This window comes from Bacillus rossius, chromosome 12 (genome assembly GCF_032445375.1).
Source record: "Bacillus rossius redtenbacheri isolate Brsri chromosome 12, Brsri_v3, whole genome shotgun sequence".
NCBI lineage: Eukaryota > Metazoa > Arthropoda > Insecta > Phasmatodea > Bacillidae > Bacillus > Bacillus rossius.
In genome coordinates, this window is record NC_086339.1 from 27,168,487 (window position 1) to 27,186,264 (window position 17,778).

Consider the following 17,778-nt stretch of genomic DNA (forward strand, 5'->3'; position numbering starts at 1 on the left):
TATTATTGAAAAACAATTAGAGGCAAAACATTTTAACAAAAAAAGTGAATAGCCTCTACACAAGTTATCATGCACAGCTGAAATTATGTCAGACATAAAACAGAAAAACATAAAATTATCAAAATAATTTTGAAACTATCAATAATAACATAACAAATTTAAAAAAAAATCTGCAAGTTTTGGAAGAAAATCAGCTTTTTGCAACTACATATTCATTATCTTTACGAGAGGGATGTAAGAAAACAGCAGAAGTTACTGAATAACTTCGATTTTGTGTCGTCAATGTACTTAATGTTTTTTTTTTTTTTGGAAAGAAACACTGATTTGACTTTGTGTTTCCTTTCCTATGGCTATTAACCATTAATTTGCAACAGAAAATATGTAGTCTATAGGAGTGGCCCAAATTTGATGTTACGTCTAAGCAGCTACGACATGCAATATGTAGCTGTCATAAGGCGTGCTGAAGCTTTCTGTGGTGTACGAGATCATGCTGCGCGGAGATGGCAGTAAATTAGCAGAGCCACTGACTTCTTACGCATTTCTTTCGTACTGTTTGTCAAGCACAGCTCGTTTGTTTCAATTCAATCTAAGGAATGAGTTTCTTTCATTCTTTAGTTTATTTCAATATCAACGGGAGAAAGATGATTACAAATGTTTTATAGTCAAATATTACTTAAGTAGTTATTGATAAAATGAAAAACAAAAATTAGAACTATGGGACTACAGCTTTTTGATAATTTAATTTCTAAATAAACACTGACCGGTTACTTCTAAATTATTACTTTGGTTTCTGTTTTTGTTAAATATTTATGATGACACATCAAAATTCCTTGTGTAAACACTAATTAAATTGTAATTATTTATTATATATAGAATATAGCTCATTTTCTCTTCTAAGTGCGTAGTTATTTTAATAACTATATATCAATACTCTAAGTTTTCACTACGCATAACTAATTTTCATTCTCGTTTGTGCAAATGAATGTAAAGCTGAAGTCACAAGACTAATACATTTATAAAATACAGTATAGAATGCGCTAAAAATAGTTTAGAAGAGAAAAAGAACATGTTTTTTTTGTCTGATTTCTGTAGTTCTTCAACCCAATGTCTAACAAAATACCATTAGCTGAGACTTTATTAACTAAAAGTTCTTTGCTGAACTTGTCCATTATTAAATTAAATCTTGACCAATGTACAATAATAACATTGAACATACGTATAATGATATCCGTTTATGCAAACAGATGACGGCACACTGCAAATATGAAAGTGTATCCACACAAAAAATTGAAATTTCATTTTTCACCATAAAGATTTACCAAGTAGATAAACATTTTTGAAGTTTAATTTTGTACGGTTTCCGGTATGCTTTCCGTCGTGTGGAACGACACTACAAAATTGTAAATAGAATCCATTTCTTGCAGGCCATTTGGTGCGTATTTTGTCAGGTTGACCACACTGCAACCTCGTATTTCATTGGCTACTGAGTGTGTCAGGCGTTATGTGTCCATCATGGCATTGTGACTCCAGCTTGAAATGGTCTAAGGCATCAATTCCTGATTTAAGTTTACAACATACCAGATCTAAAAAGGAGGCTCCTGTATTTATGCAATATGGATTTGTTAATTACCCAAAATTGGCATTTTCTGAGTCCATGTCGCTTCAGGCCCGAATCCGATACGAGTCTGTGCTTGGATCCTGAACACATATGTCCTTCCTGGAATAAGTTTCTTTATAGTTCCTTGGAATTCATCTGGTCTGAAATCTTCAAAAGATGTATAAGCAGAATTCTGGAAAAGAAGTTAGAAAATTTAGTAAGCAGCTAATTCTAGACATCAAGCATCCAAAAGTACCTTCATGTGTTAGAAGCAAACTAGTTTACTTCTGAGTTCCGAGAAAAAAATAAGTAAATGCTGTTTTTTCTTCATTCATAATCTAATTCAGGGTGGCCACTATATTTGTGATAAAAAATTCCAGGTTTTTTCCAGGTTTTTCCAGGTATTTTCAAGATTTTCCAGGTTTTGCAATATATATACAAAATTACATGTTTTTATTTATGTAATACATGATACAAAGCACACATTTTAAAACACGGAACTGTATAGTACTAAATATAAAACAAAAATGCACAAAATGTGATACATACCCAACTAAAAAAACAGGTGGCAGTTTACTAAATATATATTTGCCACATAACTTTAACCTTTTTTGTGTTTAAAATTTCTTCGTCTATGAGAGCGGTCTGTTTTAAGGCATCACTCATTATTTTGACTTTTTTTGCCTTAAGTTCCCTGAGGTTCTTTTCTGTTTTTTTTGAACCAAATATATTTGGTATATTTTGTGCGTATTAAACAGGGCACAACACTGGCCGGCTGGTGGTTGTTTTCATTCAAAACATGGCTAAAGAACTTGCATGGATCAGGCTGAAAACATCAGGCTATACGTGTAAGTTATAAGGAATCTTATTAGTGTCATGAATTGAGATATGTTTTTCGAGTAGATATACACATCGACCTACCGGATGCTTGCCCGCGTCTTGTTTTATCTGTCGCAGCGATGTTTATTTTGACAGCTCAAGCAATTATCTTTTCCCTTGAGTTGATAGAAAAAGGTCGCTTCACACAGCATAAAAAAAGGAGCTACGCCACTTATTCCCCACGCAGGAAACACACTGGCTGCTGTCTGTCATCCCCCGCATTTCCCCCTTCCTTTCTTCTAACATTCCACGTCCCGCCTCTCGCGCGAGCAATAACGAAGCGATGTAGCAGTTGCACCACGCATTGGGTCGTGTTTATGCTTTGCTGGTGACCGCAGGAGGTCCAACATGCTTTTATTCGGTATATATGATCTTTCATTGCGTTTTTTTTAAAATATTTTTTTCTGTTTTTCACATTTTGGTCAAAATTTCCAATTTTTTTACGGTTCCCGAGAATGTACTCGTAAAATCACTGCTTCGTTAAATCCGGTGTTTGTGAAATCGGGGTTCTGGTGTACATAATAATTATATGTTTAGTATTATTATTTTACAAATTTTAAGTGAACATAGCATTACCGACGTTAAAGGTAAGTTAATGCGGAAGGTTTATCGGCCGGCCTCAACACGCTGCGAATATTCATAAAAAAACGTGCAGTGTCGTTAGTTACTGGACATATTTGACAGTTTATTGATAAGCGATGGATTACAAGACGTCGTAGTTTATAACACCGCTAAACCGTTGGAAGCTACTAGTATAAATTAAAGTACTAATAAAACTTTGTTACAGGAAGCGTGGGCTTCATCCTGAGCAGGTTGAGTGGAAACAAAATTCTGTAACTTGCAGGTTTCTTGATTGGTTATTTATAACTCTATTGTAATTCTTAGATTTGGCATGGCTTGTAAATGCTCCCCTACCCATCGTATCGATCTTGAAACTTTTATTGCATATCTTGCATCTCGCACAAGTTCTGTCTTTCGCATCCTCAGTAGCCCATGGAACCTCAAGACTCATAACGACAGGAATACCTAGTAGACATTGCCGCAATAGCTTCCCAACAAACTGCACAGCGTAAGACTAAAACCGCTCGAAGACTTGTACTGAACAGAACAAATTAGAACAACACCCCGTGTTGCACGCCGTAGTGCGGTTCATATTCCCCCTCCCCCTCCGCCTCTTAGTGACGTATTGCGTCTATGAGGAAAGAAGAAACATGACACGCCTGGGAACACTACAGTCGCTGCCAACATGACACTGTACAGATTTGCCGCGTGATTATCAGACGCCGCGATGTACGTCTTATATAAGTTGTGCACATTTACACCGCAGCATTTGCCCAGGAAAGAAATAAAATTCCAGACAGTTTCCCGGTTTTACCCGGGCCCTTTCAAATTCCCGACATATTCCCGGTTTTTCCCGTTTTCCCGGTTTGGTGGCCACCCTGCTAATTACTCTACAACAAGGTGCAAACAAAGTTAATTGATTAAGAAATTTGATGTGGTAGAGGCATTTCAAGCTAAAACATACATTACAGAAATAAGCCAGTTTCAGATAAGTACTTTTTCAATTATACTTCACTTTTAAGTATTAAAAACCAAAAAATAAAGTGATTATGAATCTTCGACAATAAATCTCTTTCTTAGGGTCTGTACCAAACCATACAGGACCCTAAAGCTATTTTCTTAGCGAAAGCAAAGAACATAAATTGCTAATACTTACTACACAGTTAAATTTAAATATTAACAATAGATCATCTTGCAAGTTCCTTAACCATCATGTTTGCAGGCAACCGGATTGCTGTAATTATAAAATTAAATCTACTAATAATATATCAGCGTTGCAATGTTATTTTAAATCAGCATTGCAATGTTATTTTTAACTCTTGATAGTACTTTTTATCAACAAAATTTATTTGAAGTTGATATTAAAGATATTTTCACAGCATCTACATGTCAGTAAGTAAGTATACTCGGAGCAGACGTAGACTTTGCGAGACCCTGGGACCATTTACTCTTGCCGGGGCCTGAAGTTTTGGACATGGGCCTTACTTGGGGTGGGAGTGGAGGATTGGCTAGGGGGTATGGAATAGCCCCCAGAAAAAATTGTATATCTGGGGCCTTCCCCTGGAAAATACGAAAAATTATATATTTTTTAAAATTGTTTTCAAGCCATATTGGAACTTAAATTTTGACAATAGTTGTGCTCATTTATCGTAATAAATAATAGTCATATACTTTATTTACCAGAAAATATTGTGACTGAATATAATGCGACCCCAAAATTTTTGATTGTGAGTTTATGAAAAAGACTTTATGGACTGGAAATCGCAAATCAAGTACATAGCACTTGAAAATTATTTGAATTATCAAATGGATTCCATATTTACTAGAAAGACCCAAGAACCCAGTGACAAACTCCATTTGCACCCTCTCCTTCATATTGCATTTCTCATCTGTCACGACTGTGCAGAGGTTCAGAAAGCCCCGGACTAAAGTGGCATAAGTGATGCAGTTTACAGGCAGTGCATGTAGTTCTTTCCCCACTTCTAAATGGCGGTTCAGGAGACTGTAATTAACAGTGTTCTAAAGTGGCATACGTGACGTATTAAAGTGGCAGCGCCTGTAGTTTTCCAACTACGCTGTTCCCAAAAGCATGATAAGTTTCCGAATATAATGCGACCCCCAATTTTAATTTCCACAGTTTTGGTAAAAATCATAGCATTATACTCAGGTAAATATGGTAATTTTCGAAATTTGAATGAATTATGTCCACATTTTATAATGAATAGTTGTTTATAATTAATGACAGGTACATTATTAATAAAAAGGTTTGCCACGGTATGCCTGTCGTTGGACTCACCCCTATGTATACTCGGTTGTTTTGTGCTAATGACACTAAGGCTTATGCACTATGCCTACAAAAAATTGCAGGAAAAAAAAATAAAGACACCTACTTCTAATCCATAAGTGATCCTGAAATTCTGAATGATGCCATTCTGCTCGTTGCTTGGCAAAGACCACTCGAAAATGATGGAACTGGGCTGAATGTCAATTGGCCTGAATTTCTCAACCTGTGAAACAAAAACAAACCATGAAATTATCAAATACAAAATTACTTCATAGGAATAAAAAAAAACTATGATCTTCACAGTTAACAGTGTTCATAGGGACAGTAATAACAGTATTAACAGTAATTCGCTCTCTCTTCAACACAAAAGGCAAACATTAAACGATGCTCTGTCTGTTCATTCAGATGAGCAAACTTGTGTGTTTAGTGCCAATCTTGATTTCAACAGGTTTTAAGCCATAACATTTTTCTATTGCTTAATTTTCAAAATGTGGCTTCGTTAAAGCATAGTATACAATTTAAACGAATGTCTCATGTTAATAGTGCTTGGCTGCTAACAACGGTTTTCCCTGTGTATTCACTGGTGTAAAAGAATAAAATGAGATACTTTTAAAAACTTTGTCTGTTTGTCATCTGTTGATCATGCTAATCTCTAAAACTACTATATGAATTTTCATGGGGTTTTCACAGGTAACTTAAGCATAGCTTGGGGCAACATATAGGCTTTATTTCATCAAAATCGACTCACGGGAAATATATATTTATATGTATATGTATGTGTATACACACACACATATATATAAATAAATTTAAAGTTTGAGTATTTATCTCAGCTTAGTACAGTTTGTAGGAAAGTAAAAATTGAAGCTTCATTAGTTAATTTTTAAGTGATACGAGGTACACCAAAGAACCAATAGATAGTGCTGTCAGTTTTTTTTTACCTCAGCGACAAAGTATTTTCGTAAGTTTACGTCAGTGACAGAAATAAGCGAATTTACGAATACAAATTATCATTGAATTTACTTGACTAGGATATCCGCATTTAATGATTTCGCTTTGTGTTTTGGATTCCAAAAACTTAACGAAATTTCTTTGCTTCCTTCGAAATGTTTCGTTTATATTTGACTTCTTGGCTAGGAGAAACAAAATTTACTGAGTTTGCTGATTTGCATCCCTAATTATTACATTTTGATAAGAGATTTTTCATTTTTGAAGCTAAGTATGGAAATAGGTCTTTAGGCTTCTGTTTATAAATAAAAGTCAGTTGTATCAGAATTTTTCGAAAGTCACCAAAATTAGGATGGAAAATCCCATCGGGCACACGGCTAGTTCATTAACAATTTGATATTTTAAAAAGGATTGGCAGAAGCCTATTGGGAGGATGGGGAAGCGGGGAACGTCCCCGAATGCCCGAGCAAGGAAGAGGCGGCGACCTTGCCCGGGACGGACTCCTGAGTGGTGAAGACGGCCGACACGGGCAGCGAGCGCCTCAGGATGGACGACTCGGTGCCGGAGCGGACCACCACGGTGAAGGTGTAGTTGCGGTGGGCCTTCAGGTCGCCCATGGCCATGGAGTTGTGGAGGGTCAGGTTCTGTATCAGCATGCCCTCCGCGTTCAGGTACTGGACCTGCGACAAGCGAGCCGGCGCTCCGTCACGCCGGGTCGGGGCAGTCGGCAGCCAGAGCCGGCGCGTCCATATAGGTGAACCAGGCAACCGCCCAGGGCGCCAAGTAGCTGGGGGCGGCGCAGCACGACACACAACAGCTGACATAATATGTTTAACGATTATTGAAACTAGATGAAAATGGATTTATGTTACAGTTTGGAATGTTTATATTGATATAAGTAATTATTTAAAGTCCACGGTGACCTGCTTATGATTTGTAATAAGTAAAAAAGTAAAAAAAAAAAAACACAAGCCTGCTTACATTTGATTGTTGATAAAAATCTTAGGCTTACGTGATGTATTTTGAGGCAAGGCAAATGTTTTTTTGGGGTGTCCGGCCGGGGGGGGGGGGGGGGGGGCATTAAGGTTTTTTGCCTAGGGCGCCAATTTACCTTGCACCGGCCCTGGTCAGCAGGCAGAATCACTCAAAATGACTGGTATCTGGAGGATGTCATGCTACTAGTGAAATACATTTCGACATGAAAAATAAAAGTGTGATCCGAATAACAACACCATACATCATGTATAATCTTGTGAAGTATATGCCTTTAAAGATTAAAGGCATGCATTAAATTCTTTCTTACCTCAAAAGCTGTGACTTCTCCTTTCGGTCTGTCCCATCGGAGAGTTATCTCTGTGTCTGTAATGTGTGTTGCATTTATCCCTGATATCGGTTCTGGATCTGCGAAAAGCCAACACACACATAATTTTACTAAATAAACGACATCTAAATCACAAGCAAACTACTGTAAAAATTGTTCAACTTAACTCCTCATTTGCTCCTAGCAAGATTAATATTTAAGGTGAGGTGACCAAGATGAATATGAACCAAGTCGAGCAAGTAGCTTTGGTTTGACTCGGTTAGAAAGTCAAGTTCCTTGTAATTGACAGATTTTTCTTAAAAACTATTCGTAATTGACATGTGCGATGAGAATAAATGTCACGTACCACAATTATGATAACACTTTACACTGAAACTTTATATTTACATCATCACTATTTACCATATTTATCATTTGAACAATATAAACACCCTTTTTTGATGTAACGTAATGCAACACAGCAGCAGCTTATTTTCTGTATTTATTGATGATGAAAACATTTTATAACTCAAAAAACCAAATTTAAAAAAAAAAAAAAATAATGGTTCCAGATTACAAATGAAATGAGCAGAAATTGTGTTTATAATATTGTCAAACTAAAATACAATTTACCTTCTTGTCGTTAACAAAAAAATTTGTGAATAACTAAGGTTTAAGTAAGTAAATATGAGTTCATTTAATCACTAGTTTGGGAATACAGTATATAAAAAATAAATTCATGTTTTTCGTGAAATTGATTGCACTGAATTTCATGGAGTTTTACAGTTCTCTGAGTAGCAGGTTCTGGAAAATATGGTGAATAGGAACAGAAATGAATGGTATGTCAGATTAAGTTAACTGCAAAATTATAAAAAAAAAATTTATTTCATAATCTAAAAATTTTAAAAACATTTTCCATATAAATATTGTAACTGACTTACCTAAACAAACAAAACTTTCTCTTTATATAACTAGCCTAATTTTCCACAAGTTGTTAAGTGATACGAAATTTTTGTTTTTTCGCAGGATTCTAGTTAGAATTCTTACTATTCAAATTCAATATTGGTATTCGAGAATAATTTGGTATTCTAATTCCATTAAAACAAAACAAAAACACTGATATTCCCACAGGCCTACTCAGGGGCGCAACAACAGGGGAAAGGGGGGGGGGGGGCAAGGGTATTTTGCCCCCCTTTTAGAAACCTTGAAGTGGGAGCAAACGGAGGCAAAGAAAGTGCTGTGTAATCGATTTTTAGATAGTAAAACTGCTTAAATAGCACCATTTTCCACCTTGAAATACAAATTTTCCCGGGGGAGGAACCCCCGGACCCCCCCGCTTCAATAGGGGGGATCGATTATTCTTTATAAAAAGGTATATTTAGATGTGTCGCCCCTGGGCCTACTAATAAATGAAATGAGGCTATACGGATCGATTGACTTGAACGAGAGGGACCTGGAGGAGCGACGCGACCACTCACACAGTCGCTCCTGCCGCTGCAGCGGCTGGCTCGGCACGCCCTCCGACACGGTCCACACCGTGATGTTGTAGAGCCGGCCCGGGACGAGGCCCGCGAAGGTGACCTTGCGGTCCGGGTCGCCGGCGGGCCGCTCCAGGACGGGCACCCCCGGGTCAGACAGGCTGAAGCGGTACGTGTCGAACCTCGACGACGTCTGCGGGGTGCGGGTGTACCTCAGGGTCAGGGTGCCCGTCTCCTGCTGGCTCGTCACGATCGTCACGTCGGACTGGATCAGGGGTCCTGCGGCAGGGTTCGCGCGACCGCTCGAGCACCGGACACCACGGAACCACGTTAAGGGGTCAGGCCTAGTCAAAAATATGTTTGTGTGAGTGAAGCAGGATGATAACCACGACACTTGCTGATGCCTCTAAGCGCTAGGCTGTGGACTGGCGCGAATTTTTCTTGTCGGGCATAGGGCAACCATTACATTATATGGCGGAGAAATAAAAATAAAGGTGTAATGCAAGTGCTTTAGTGCTTTGAAGAATATGAACAAGGTGTTTCATGTATAAAAATTATACTGATTATTTCGCTATTCACTCTCCTAAAAATACCAATTCAAAATGAAAACCCGGAAACAGGATTACTCATCCGCCCCTCAATACATTCTCAAATTTTTTTCGTAAACAGTTCACTAAAATGTCTTGAACAATTTTCAAATTGCAAGTTTTTTCTGAAGCTCTGCAAGGGTAGGCGGTGCCCTGATCAGATCTCCGAATAACCCTGACATATTAAGAGTTACAAACAAAAAATACTGTGAAATGTCCGTTTTAAGGGGAATACCAATTGTGAATCTCCATCGTATCTCTAGTATTATTTTTTATTTGAGGATAAAGATTAGAAGAAAAATATTGGAGGTAATGTAACAAATTCAAATATTTAACCTACAACTCTGAAGTTTACAAAGTCTATTTGTATATTTCTATGTATCTATCATATTACTATTACCTTAAATATGCAATTATGAAAATAAAATTATAATGTATAATTTTTTATATATTATTTTAAGTGCTGGATCAAATCCTTATTTTCTCGAATCTAAACCTTGAATTCAAATCCTAGAGAATGCCACGAATGGACTCCTCGAATCTGAATCTAGGTGTCTACTGTCGAGATTAAAAAAATAAAATAATTTACAACAAATGAAAATTATTAACTATGGTGTTGAAACATTCCGCCCTTTAAATGGATGTTTCACAAAATTTTAAGTTTCCAGAATCAAGTACGTATTGTATTACACAATATTCATATAATTACATGTTAAAAGACAATATCTTGGGGAATGGTAACAAGATGGGTCTAAAGAAAATAATCTACACAGTAAATTTTAGAGGTTATCAGTGTTGAAATTTTTTAATTTAATTTATTTCCTATAATTTTTTTCTTCAAATATTTTTTCCTCAAATATTTAATCTTTCAAATACTAAGGATTTTATTGGCCCATTCCTTATTATTTTATTCTTGGTCCTTCAGACCTATATTCGGGGTACTGGGGGGCGTGCGAGCTCACTGGTGCGGGCGGCGAGCGAGGTGACGTCGCTGTCGAGGCCGTACGACGAGGCGTGCATCTCGAGCAGGTACTTGACGCCCGGCATGAGGTCCCCGATGAGCAGCCGCACGGGCTGGCCCTCGGCCCCCGCGCCGCTCGCGTTGGCCTCCGGCACGCTCTTCTCCTGGGGGCTGTCGTCGCGCCCCTCCAGCACCCACCGCACCGTGTAGCGCTCGATGCGGCCCTCCGGGCGGGGCCACTCCAGGGTCACGTTGGTCGAGTCCACCAGCGGCACGATGTTCGACACCGGGTTCGGCCCTGTAAGGCACGGCGAGCCGTGGTGACGCCCAGGGGCGCGACAACTAAATATACCTATTTACAAAGCCCTTGTACCTTTAATGAGACAGATATCTTATTTTCATAGGTGAATTAAAATTCCATAAGTGATATTTTCCAGCCCTTTGTACCATTTATTGAAAAGTTTTATTTAATGAGACAGATATCTTATTTTCATAGGTAAATTAAAATTCCATAAGTGATATTTCCTAGCCCTTGTACCATTTATTGAAAAGTTTTATTTTAATGAGACAGATATCTTAGTGGGGGCAATATAAGCGGGGGCAATATACCTATTTATAAAGAATCATCGATCCCCCCCTATTGAAGTGGGGGGTCCGGGGGGGGGGGGGTCCGGGGGTCCTCCCCCGTGAAAATTTGGTATTTCAAGGTGGAAAATGGTGCTTTTTAGGCCGTTTTATAATCTAAAAATTGATTACACAGCACTTTCTTTGCCCCCGTTTGCCCCCACTTCAAGGTTTCAGAGGGGGAGGCAAAATACTACCCCCCCCCCCCCCCCCCCCCCCCCCCGTTGTTGCGCCCCTGGTGACACCTCACTTGTACACTTTCAACTAGCAAGCTACTTCCCACTAAACTACTCCACGGCTCATTTCAACAAGTTTCGCTTCACAACAAAATTATTTATTTGTCCATATATAAATTGAATTTGCTCGATTGTAAGACGCCAGTTGCTACCATGCAACTGGTTTTCGCTGATGTGCAGTTTGCTCTCGGCTGCCTGACGGTTTTTTCCCCCTTTCAAGAGGTGCCCGCCTGGTGTCTGTTGGCTGCCGGGAAAATGTGGTTGCAGTGTTGCAGTAACTTGTATTTGTCTTGTAACTATCGTTATGTTTGTCCTGTAATGTTTCACCGTCGTGCCCACCATCAAATTCCTTATTAACTGTTGGTGAGCATGTGACAAATTTAAAAATAAAATAATTAAAATAATAATATTGAAAAATGTTTAGATATTTAGACAAACACAACAAAATTTTGAATAAGTATTTTGCAACCCTGGCTACTGTAGTATAAGTACTAAACAGACCAGGTTATTTATTAAGGTGGTAATTAATGATGTGGCATAAGAAACAAGGGCAGCTGGTCAAATGTCACTTAAAGATAAAATTCTGATAATTACAAGTGTGACATCACCAAACTCATCATTAAGAAAAAAATTTAATATAAATTATGAACTAATATTTGAAATAATTTTACCTACACTCTTAATAATATATTTTCAATAATTATTTTATCAACCACACAACTCTCTCTTTGTACACTTTCCTCTAGTATGAAACATTATTATTTTTTTTTTTTGTTCCTTGAAACGCTTTTGAATAAGAGAATTCCCTTTATATTTATGCACTATGTATGACTAGAGATAAGATTACCTAATAAATAGCAATACAACCGAAAATACACTGACATGAAAGTCAATACACTGCATACCACCAAAATCCAAGTCAGTACCCAAATCGCAAAACAAAATTCACCTGAATAACCATTTTTGTCAGTTAAAAAGTAAAATTTAACTGTTAATTCATAAACCTTAAGTTTTATCTTTTATTTTAAAAATTTTAACAAATTTAAAAATTTTTAACAATCATGATAAATATCCCAAAATGTATTTAGTTTCTAGCATATGGTTTTACCTAAAAGCAATCAATGTCTGAATACCATACATACATATATGGTTGAAGAAAATATGACAAAGCAATGTTCTGTAAGGATTTTGTGCTTTCAACATATTAATTGATAATTTCTTTCATATTGTACCTATTATTATAATAATTCAGTGAAAACTGACACTATCTGCACACTATCAATTTAATATTATTTTATTTCCCCACAGCTAATGACGTTACGTATGTTAAGCACATTACTGGTCTTCTCATTTTAATAATAAAATGAGTTATAACGCTACAGTTTGAGTGATTTTATATGTTTGTGCATGATAAGTAACATTATGCCAAACATTCATAAAAATAAAAAATAATATTAAATGTTCAATTCTTTACAAAGAAATAAGTAAGAAGGAGAAAAATATCAACAGCTTCAAAAACAACGACGCTCACGTATGGTTTGGTTGACTTGCTGCGGACGGGCGCTCTCCGTGCCGTAGCTGACCGTGTTCACCTGGATGAGGTACCGCTCTCCGGGAGTCAAGTCAGTCACCTCTGCCTCCTGGCCCTTCACCGAGGGCAGCTTCATCCACACCGGGTCCTCTTCCGTGCGGTACCTGCGGACACACACCAACAAACACCCCCCTCCAGTCGCTGGACGGCCCCTCCGCGCTCCTCTGCGGCTGGTCGGCCCAGGAACTATCGAAGGTACAGTTAGGCCGGTTTTCCAAGAGAAAAAAATAAGGGCTCGGGTGTTGAACATGCTACACGTGTTCCCTAACCCCATATTCCTAGTGTACGACAGGACACAGGGCCAGTCCCTTAGGAATGGGTTTCGGTGTCCTAATGCGCTGCCAATCTGTTGCTCAAACTTCCGCGCGTGCGCAGAGATCACTTTTTCGTTGATTTCGTCCAGATGGCAGACCCACGTCTGGCGCCATTAGCTCGTGCATATTAAAATTTCTTGAATATCGGGGGACTTACCGAACGTATTCCTGTGCCAAATGAAACTTTACGGCATTGAAACTATTGTGGAACACATTTTGTAAACTTTAATGGTCATAATAAAAAATAATCGCGACTTAAAAAGCACTTGAGACAAATATAACATCATTTAATTTGTGCAACGGTGCTGCTAACTCTGAATTTTTGCTGTAACCATTGTTATCGATGATTGCCAAACGTCTGCTAGAATGCGTTGGAACCAGTTTCTAGCCTCACTCAGGGCACCGTTCATTAAAACTGGGATACAATTTGGACACGTTCTGGAATATGGCCGGTGAGTTAGGTTACGGTTGTGTCCTGGAATACCACCCTTAAAAGTTATTTTGAGCCAGCATTCAGATATATGCGAGTGGATTCCGGCAGTTGATCTTGGCCGCCTGGTAGAATTACTGAGGTGCTAACGTATTTAGTTCACTCATAGTTTATCATTAATGTCAATTTTCATTTCAGTACCAGTTTCCTAGCAGGTTAAATTTTAAATTCCATATCTTTACATTTGGTTTTCTGTTACAACTATAATGACATTTGATTATCTGGCATGTTCACTCTTGTTTGAAAATAACTTGTAGCTGAATAAAACCTAATGCTAGAAGTTAATTTAATAGCTCAAAAGTGTATTTAAAAAAAAACTACCATTGAGTGAGTGATGTAAAATAATGACGTTAAAAGAATAAAAACACATTAACAAGGATTAAGTGACAAACTTAATTACAAAAAAAATGTTTCACTACCCAGAATCCAGGTTGAAAAGAGGTTTGGAGGTATCATTCTCATTTTGAGTTCAAAACTGCGTCCTTACCTAAATTTTTTTTTATTAAGAAATCTACTACAACATATTTCTTTTATTAAAATTGGAACATTGTCTTTTACTATGAATTATTCCAAAGTTACCTGATTGAATACTCCGTTAGTAAAGACTGCAGAGGGGTTTCCCATTTCACAAGCACTGATATACTTGTTGTTTTCTCGATGGTGAGGTTGCGAGGTGGGTTTGGATCTGCAAAACAAACATAAAATTAATTAATTATTTTGTCATGATTGACAAAAAAAAATTATTTGAGAATACAAGCTTTTTTTTAATGGCTACAAAAAAAAAACATTATTTAAATTAACGCCTATTTCAAGCTGCTGAGATAAAATACAGCCCACAGCAAAGCATTCGTATCAGAAATTATATTTAAGACAACATTAAACCATTATTTTGAAAAAAAATTATTTTTAAAACTATTTTGTTTCATACTTGTTGAATAACAATTAGTACTTGCTTTATACATTCTTTAAATGTTGCTTGCAACTAAGCAGTTTGATTTAATTATTATTTTAGACACATGCTGTTGATAGTAATGATAATGATCCGAACAATTTTTATAATTAAAAATAGAATTCATGGAAAACTATAACACGGATATCTCCTGTTTCAAAAAACCAAAATTGACCTTGAAACACAACCGCAACATCTATTCTCCCCAGTGGTGTAGCTAAGGTGACTGGCGCCCCTGGCCAGACTTGAAAATGGCACCCCCTCATAGATTAAAAGAGAGAGAGAGAGGGGGGGAGGGGGGGAGGGCTCAGTAACCGCGAAACCATCACAGCGGTGCCCCCCCATCCCTGCTCCAGCGCCCCTGGCGGAGGCCATCCCTGCCACCCACTCGCTACGCCACTGATTTTTTCCCTGGCGATAAAGCTCGGTCCAAGGGCGGGAAAGGTGGCGACAGTGTAAGGTATACGCACACACGACTTGCGAGGCGAAGTGCGGCTCGCTGAGGAGGTCGTGGCTGATGGCGAACACCTTCACGTCGTAGCCGGCGCCCGGGAAGAGGTTCTGCACCTCCAGGTACGACTCCTTCGTGAACACGTCCGCGCTCTCGTTGGCTGGGAACATTCGCAAGAGCACGGCGCACACTCAGCACTGCTTCACCTTCACTGCGTTTTCATGGGTCGCTACACAGCTTCAGGATCCGACTTCCCTCGATTTACTACAAGGTTCGCCTAACAGATAAAACAAAAAAATGAATTTACAGTCACGTTTTTTTTTTAAACCAAACAGTTAATATTTCGACCAATTACGCACACAATGGTATAAAATATTCAGCTGTCTATTTAATAATATTTAAGGGAAGCGATAGGCACCAAAATATGCAGTACAATAATGAAATTAATTTTAATTAATAAATAATAATGTAATAATTTATAATGCAAATAAATGACATATACAGGTACATAACATCACTTATAAAAATAGTACACTTGAAAATGTTTATCAACATAATTTCTATCACTTAATATTCACAGTAGATAAATGTTTTTTAATTATATGGACCAGTATTCAATACCAATCACTAAAGTGTATATGTTTTAAAAGCAAATTTATAATTTTTATATGCATGTAGCCTTTTTTCATCCTGTCAATTTTTGTTGCATGCTGCGTGTGCATCGTAAAAATTCATTCTCATCATTTTTTTTTTCATAATGCACCTTAAGAGGTAAAACTCAAAATTTAAAAACGAGAATAAGGCATGTACAAATGCGGGAACAGTATTTGTAGACCATATCCTCTCGTTGTATATTCATTAAAAAACGGGGGGGGGGGGGGGGGGGGGGGGGGGGGGGGGGAGGGAATAAATCAAAAACACAACTACAGAATCTCGAGTGTTGCCTGTTAGCCAAGTGCACAATTGGTATGTTTCTCCAACGTAACACCTTCAATGTGACTGTTACTGTTCAAGACTTACGAGTTACAAATCACCATACCTTAATCACCATAAGTCATCATGAGCCAAGCTTACCGGTGTCGTTCCGATTGTACACCACTTTGAACTTCTCCTGCCGAGACTGGACGTCCGACCTCCACGTGATGTTCAAGCCACGGACAAGCTGCTTCACGTCTTGGATGATCGGCGAGAGAGGACCTAGACAGAAACCACATGTCTCTTGCACCGACCTTCTTCGCTTGAAAATGCTCCCCAATGACTTAATGCAACTACAGGGTTGCTACTCATTTTCCAATATGAAATTCCCTGACTTTTCCGGGTTTTACAGTCTACATAGAAAATTTTCCAGACCATTCATTACATATGATTGTAATCGTACTTGGTAAATTATTTTGGAAAGTTCGTAAATGGCAATATTTATCCAGCATATTTGCAGCAAGAGACTACAGTAAGTCCTCTATTTACGTCGTACCGATTTACGTCGTTTCGGATTAACGTCGCTAATGTTTGAGTACTCATGTTTCAATTTTAATTTGTCGCCGATTCACAATATCGTCGTTTACAATGACCGTAAATCTTTATTTTAACCAAAACACCGTATATAATTCGTTTATAATTCTTTGTTTCCTGTTCCTTCGGTAGTTAATTTATGCTATGTAGCGTAAGCTACACGTTCACCGCCTTATCTTATCATACATCATGAGGGACGCTTCCTGCTCTCCGCTGCTCTCCGCGCGGTGATGCAATACTACCAGCCCGCCCGCTCGGCCACCCATGTATCTCGCACGTAGAAGTGTTATCTACTTCCCGCAACGACACAGCATTTTCTCCTACCCCTTTTCGTCCAACTCCTTGGCACTTCAGTCGCTATGATATCAATGAGTTGGCCGGAGTTTTAAACGTGCCGTTGTTACGTAAAATGATATAATTTATATTGTTTGCGACATAAATTTAAAGTAGTGTTTCTCATGAAAAATATTTTACATTGATTTTTATTAGAATTATTCCCGTACGTAAATTGTAAGAATTGCGCCGCGCTATTGTATAACATCTTTTAGGTGTTTATTACTTCATGTGATTATTTTAAATCAAGGGCTCTCAATGTTTGTCATACTTATAGTACTTTTATTGTATGTATGCATTTCTTTTGACTTTGTTCTTACCAGCCTCCAAAAGAAAACAGTTGTTTTCTCCCGCAAATGACTCAAAGTAAAATCTGTGTAGCGCTAAACCACTTTGTATCCTTACACTTTGAATGCATTATGCGTTTATATTACGTACAGTATGTACTATATATCTGTTTTTATATTTCAATCAATAAAGGTAATAAAGCAGCTGGTTAAATAACCATTCTATAAAGCTGAGAAGTACTAGTTGGACTTGTTTCTCCCGCTGTCGGTTGTCATTTGCTGATAAAATTGCCCGTTGTCACGTCTGTATGCCAGCGCTTCCGGCCGACCTTGGGCCGTGGCCGGCCGGTGGCATGAAACATGGCTCATTTTGCGTCGTTTCTATTTACGTCGCGGTTT

At 38.0% G+C, this 17,778-nt stretch overlaps 1 protein-coding gene across 2 annotated transcripts in view; it reads right to left on the reverse strand.

Annotated features, from left to right (window-relative positions):
- LOC134537754 (tyrosine-protein phosphatase 10D) overlaps positions 1-17,778 on the reverse strand; it is a 139,645-nt gene that overhangs the window by 23,246 nt on the left and 98,621 nt on the right. For both annotated transcript variants that reach the window (XM_063378525.1, XM_063378524.1), the window contains exons 11-20: positions 16,325-16,447; positions 15,270-15,410; positions 14,430-14,535; positions 12,987-13,150; positions 10,597-10,893; positions 9,048-9,326; positions 7,573-7,670; positions 6,755-6,949; positions 5,428-5,544; positions 1,631-1,790 (exon numbers count right to left, since the gene is read on the reverse strand). In XM_063378525.1, coding sequence (XP_063234595.1) covers positions 1,631-1,790; positions 5,428-5,544; positions 6,755-6,949; positions 7,573-7,670; positions 9,048-9,326; positions 10,597-10,893; positions 12,987-13,150; positions 14,430-14,535; positions 15,270-15,410; positions 16,325-16,447 — 1,680 coding nt within the window. The remainder of the gene's footprint in view (positions 1-1,630; positions 1,791-5,427; positions 5,545-6,754; positions 6,950-7,572; positions 7,671-9,047; positions 9,327-10,596; positions 10,894-12,986; positions 13,151-14,429; positions 14,536-15,269; positions 15,411-16,324; positions 16,448-17,778) is intronic.